This window comes from Panicum hallii, chromosome 5, assembly GCF_002211085.1.
Source record: "Panicum hallii strain FIL2 chromosome 5, PHallii_v3.1, whole genome shotgun sequence".
NCBI classification, from domain to species: Eukaryota; Viridiplantae; Streptophyta; class Magnoliopsida; order Poales; family Poaceae; genus Panicum; species Panicum hallii.
Genome location: NC_038046.1, coordinates 47,438,143 through 47,443,552, shown reverse-complemented (window position 1 = coordinate 47,443,552; position 5,410 = coordinate 47,438,143). Strand labels below are relative to the sequence as shown.

Genomic DNA, 5,410 nt, shown 5'->3' with positions numbered 1-5,410 from the left:
AGAAGATACAAGTTTTATATAGAAAACACTTATTAGTGATCTTTTTGAACATGGGCAGGGACAATCCGCATATATGGCGGTAATTAGGCTATGTTGTTCAGGGACAAGGTAACATGACCTAGCCGCATTACTGAATGGTTGTACATGATACACAGGACAGTGGGTATGCCTTGGGTAGGTGGTCAGTTTTGTTGGGGTGGTTACATGCTGAATCTGCCCCTCTAGCTCGAGGCTTTGCTGCTTGAGCTTTTTGCCTACTGCTTTTTAACACTGTTTTCTTTTAGATGTCTGTTTTATCTTCTGCAACTGGGTATCTTACTAGGAGTAATTGATATCCAGAGTGCGCATGCTATGTTGATCGGTTCTGGTGCTACGGTTTGCATTTTGCTACCTCTCATCTTCTAGTGTAATCAATATCTTGTTAATAAGTGCCTTTATTAATCAATATACGCGCTACTCATGCAATGAACCTTGCAGACGATTTGTTAACCATATTGTGTATTAAATGTTTTAGGTCCCGTTTGTTTACAAGCAAGATTATATAATCTACCTTATTGGTGATGTATTATATAATCTGAAATAAGCATATTTTCAGTAGCTTATGGATTATTATAGTTTAGGGGTGTTAGATTATATAATCTGATGAATAAGCTAAAGTGTTTGTTTCCTTGTTAGATTATTTTTTTAGATTTTAAGCTGGATTATATAATCTCATGGGCAAACAAACAGGGCTTTGGTACACCATATACAATATGTCCACCTTTTTGCTTTTATCCTGTTGAGTGCCTTTTATTTAACTGTGTCAAATCCTTTATTGTGCCTGTACAGCAGAGGCTAAGTGGGGTTAGTGGGAAAACTTTGTAGAATAGTACAATACTGCTACGACAATTTCCACATGGAAGCACAATCTGAGTGATGAAAAAAGCCGTGCAAAACTCGAGGCCAAGCAAACTACAAGTCTACAACAGCCAACCCAGAAAATCAAAACCCAATCTATTATTGTACCACTAAATCTTGAAAAAAATCTATCATGCATGTGTGTAAAGATAGAAAAAAATAAATCAAATCTTTTCCTCGAAGGAAATGGAGCTCAAATGGCCATAAATATATACTTCTATATATGCGTTGATATCAGAAAAAATCAATTTAACTTGTACTAAATAAAAAATCAAAACCTATTCTATTATTGTACCACTAAATCTTGGGAAAAAACTATCATGCATTTGTGTAGATATAGAAAAAAATAAATCCTTCCTTTCTATCCTTCGTGGATCTAGAAAATTATTTACTTGGGAATGAGGCTAAACCTTATAGATTGAGCCCAAATGATTTCATAATCATGTTCTCCGACTAAAATAGCACAACTTCATCCGAAAGTTTGAGGCAAATTGAGCCTCAAATGGCAAATCCACACCATGGAGATCTAGATCTAGCTAAAGGCAAAGAGAGCTCCATTTGAGCCTTAAAACTATCCAAAAAGCATAGAAAACATATGAGATTAGTATCAACTTACCTCCTGCAGCCCCCAACTCGAAGGAAATCAAGTTTGAAATCTTCTCTCCTCTTTTCACTTTTTTCAATTTTTGGGTAGCACCTCCCCTGAGCAAACAATGGGTGGCCGGAGAGGAGGAAGAAGGGTGGTCTGCTATTTTTGTCAGGTACTTTTAGGGGCGGGTGAGGGGTTGACCCGCCTCTACAAATGTTAAATTAACAAGCCCATTTTTAGGGGTGGGTCACGCCTTCACCCGCTCCTGAAAATGCTTTTCCAGAGGCGGGTTGGTTGCTATAGTAGCCCCTCTCCATTTGTAGCAACGGTTACATTTTGACCTGCCCCTGGAAAAAAATAGGCTGTTCTTATAAATTATTTTTTAAGTGGTGAAATGATAATAATAAATTTTAAATTACCTATTATAAAAGAGATTTGATACCATAAAATTTCTCATTATAAAATTATTTTCAAGAAAATTCAGTAATTGGTAATATGTACGCATGTATAAGTACTTGTTTAAAATTAGTGATTAAAGCTAGTAAAAAAATAGATTACATGTAGTCTTGTTGATAATCCCTCATTTCATCTTATAAGGCGTTCACACATATGAAAAAATCAATTCTCATAATCCTAAACCAATAATTAGCCTCACAAGATATAAATTTATTATACAAAAATGATATCATTCGATCACATTCAAAAATACTTTCTTATGGTGGTTTCATTGCTATAAAAATTATAGCATAAGAGAAATTAAGAGTCCAAAAATTCTAGTTTTAGTGACCTTGCCAAGTCAAACCACACCTTATACTTTGCATTGTAGGGAGTAATATATATATTTTTGCAAGCAACAATTTTGCAGTTTAACAAATAATCAGTAAGCCCATGCAAAAATCAAGTTCCTCTAGATCTAAAATGAACTTGCTTCAAAATAAGGAGAAGTCGCTTCCGAACAACTCAACCAGCTAGCATATTTAAACGAATTTGCTTCATTTGGTATTTCGTTCGAACATGGTGATGAAAGTTGGGAAACACACTTCGACGGGTATTCAGATAAAATGAAACACAAAAAAGCTTTGATCTCTCTTATGCAAGGAAAAGCAACAAAGGTGGCCATTCATTTAAATTTAGTTAATATAATACGAAAGGTAACAGCATGCATGCACAAACTATGGGCCTATGGTCCGTGAATGATTCTATAGCAATGGCATCTTTGTCAAAGACTCTGGCATCACGTTCCTTCGCCTCAAGAACTGTGCCTACCAAAATCTTTTTTCTATATAAACCGTCATGTCTTGTCCCACGATAGAACAACCACTCTCTGAGACAGAAGTAGCCTTAGCTAGATCTAGCCAGAGGCGTACGTTATCGCCATGTCTCCGGTTGCAAGCAAAGGAATGGATGGTGCGGCCGCGGTGGCGGCGGCGGCGGCCATGGCGGCCGCCGTCGCTCTGCTGTGCCTCCAGCTGCCGGCTGTGGCCCAGGGCCAGCTGCAGGTGGGGTTCTACAACACGAGCTGCCCCAACGCTGAGTCCCTGGTCCGGCAGGCGGTGGCCAACGCCTTCGCCAACGACTCCAGCATCGCCGCCGGCCTCATCCGGCTGCATTTCCACGACTGCTTCGTCAGGGTATGCCTGCCGTCCCTTCAATTCTCCATGGATAGTTTCCGTCCTTCTCTGCTTGCTTGGCCAGATCTTTTGGTCGTGCTTTTCTATGGTTATGGACCGAATAAAGGGTTCATGCAGCTAGTTGACACAGTCGCATATGTTTTTCTTGCATCCTAACTGGGGTTCTTCACCTTTTGGTTCCTTTGGTCGGTTTCCTTTCTTTTGGAGATGTGGACAAGACTTGACAGCAGGCTTGTGTTTTGCAACTAGTAGTAGTAACTAGACTAGAATACAATTCAAAGTTGTAATAAGGAACCAGGAGGTCCAGGAGAAAATGAGCGCCGATAGCATGGAAGTCATAGTACTCTAGATTTCAACCCATCAAGTCGTCGTTCCCCAACCTATATCTCTACGTAATGTATAGCTGGAAAGCTCAAGGTAAAGCGAAAGAACCTCGTGTATGAATCATTTGTCAAACCAAGTAACGAATCGTCGAGATGGACATGCTCCTACCATGCATGATGAAAAAAGTAAAGTTAAAGGAGCTAGATCTACGTACCCTTGTTCCTCCTCTCTCTACCTGCTCTCGATCGAACAGCCTTTTCAGCCCACAGATGATGCGGATGAGCACTGCGCCACGTGCATCTTCCTCGCTTGTGGTCGCCACTCGCCACTGTGGTGTCACTGTTGTAGTGTTGTAGGTGGGAACAATCAGAAGAAAGTATCCCCCTGCTATTGTCTTCCTTGGTGAGAAAAACACGTACAAGGGACAGTAAAAGATTCAGTAATTTTTGGCTAATCATTAGTCAGAATAGAAACAAATGAACCTGAAATCTTAGGCATATTTGATATGATCTCAGCAGTAGCTTCATTAATTTGCGCTATTATTATTCTTGTTTTTTTCAATCTTTGTCGTGCAGGGCTGCGACGCGTCGGTGCTGCTGACCTCCCCGAACAACACGGCGGAGCGCGACGCGGCGCCCAACAACCCGAGCCTCCGCGGGTTCCAGGTGATCGACGCCGCCAAGGCCGCCGTGGAGCAGAGCTGCCCGCGCACGGTCTCCTGCGCCGACATCGTCGCCTTCGCGGCGCGCGACAGCGTCAACCTGACGGGCAGCCTCCCGTACCAGGTGCCCTCGGGCCGGCGCGACGGCAACGTCTCCCTCGACACGGACGCCGTCAACAACCTGCCCCCGCCGACGTTCAACGCGTCGCAGCTGGTGGCCAACTTCGCTGCCAAAAACCTCACCGCCGAGGAGATGGTCATCCTCTCCGGCGCCCACACCGTCGGCCGCTCCTTCTGCACCTCCTTCCTCAACCGCATCTACAACGGGTCCACCCCGATCGTAAGCCCTTTATTCCTTTGGTCGTCGTCCTTGTCGATCAGCATGCACTGCACGTCTCGATCGAGATCTCATAATCTATATACGCTGTCCGCCATGTATGTACGTGCAGGTCGACTCGGGGCTGAGCTCCGGGTACGCGACGCTGCTGCGCGCGCTGTGCCCGTCGAACGCGAACGCGTCGACGCCGACGACGACGGTGCTGGACCCGAGCACGCCGGCGGTGCTGGACAACAACTACTACAAGCTGCTGCCGCTGAACCTGGGCCTCTTCTTCTCCGACAACCAGCTGCGGGTCAACTCCACGCTCAACGCGTCCGTGAACAGCTTCGCGGCCAACGAGACGCTCTGGAAGGAGAAGTTCGTCTCCGCCATGATCAAGATGGGCAGCATCGAGGTGCTCACGGGGAGCCAGGGCCAGATCAGGCTCAACTGCAGCGTCGTCAACAATGGCTCGTCGTCGTCGGTGGCGGCGCCGAGGATCGAGACGACGGTGCCCTACTCTGGATCCACCGCGTCCCTCGAGGAGATCGCCACCAGCTGATCGGCAACATGGTGCTGATGATGTATGTGTTTGTGCGCACGTTGTCCATCGTCTTTAGGTTATGTGTTTGTGTTAGTACCTACCTACTAGTACGTTATACGGCTATATATGAGTACGCAAGTGCGTGCGTACACGAAACTTCATTGCTTTGTCACCATGTATCCCATGCATGAATGCCGTATATCATCGGTGAATAAAACTGGACGTCTTACGCCTTAATTTATAGGGGTGAGAAGCTAGAATAGATCCCTGCGTCGCAGGACGCTAGGGATCTGGTTCTCTCTATGATTACCCTGATCGATGCCTGCCTTCAAAATTCTAGCAAGAACGGCAACGCGAGGATTTGAACCCTGGCTGCTCCGTCATCTTCTATCACCAGAAAGAAAATATGTTTTTATATGTTGTACGTTCTTCCGAACCGTTTTAT

At 44.5% G+C, this 5,410-nt stretch overlaps 1 protein-coding gene across 1 annotated transcript; it reads left to right on the top strand.

The window, feature by feature from the left end:
- The first annotated feature begins 2,816 nt into the window (after positions 1-2,816).
- Positions 2,817-5,206, top strand: LOC112894086 (peroxidase 1-like). The gene is made up of 3 exons (XM_025961685.1): positions 2,817-3,117; positions 4,017-4,442; positions 4,552-5,206. Exons 1-3 carry the CDS (start codon positions 2,863-2,865, stop codon positions 4,981-4,983), a joined length of 1,113 nt encoding a protein of 370 aa, XP_025817470.1. The 5' UTR covers positions 2,817-2,862; the 3' UTR covers positions 4,984-5,206.
- Positions 5,207-5,410: the final 204 nt, after the last annotated feature.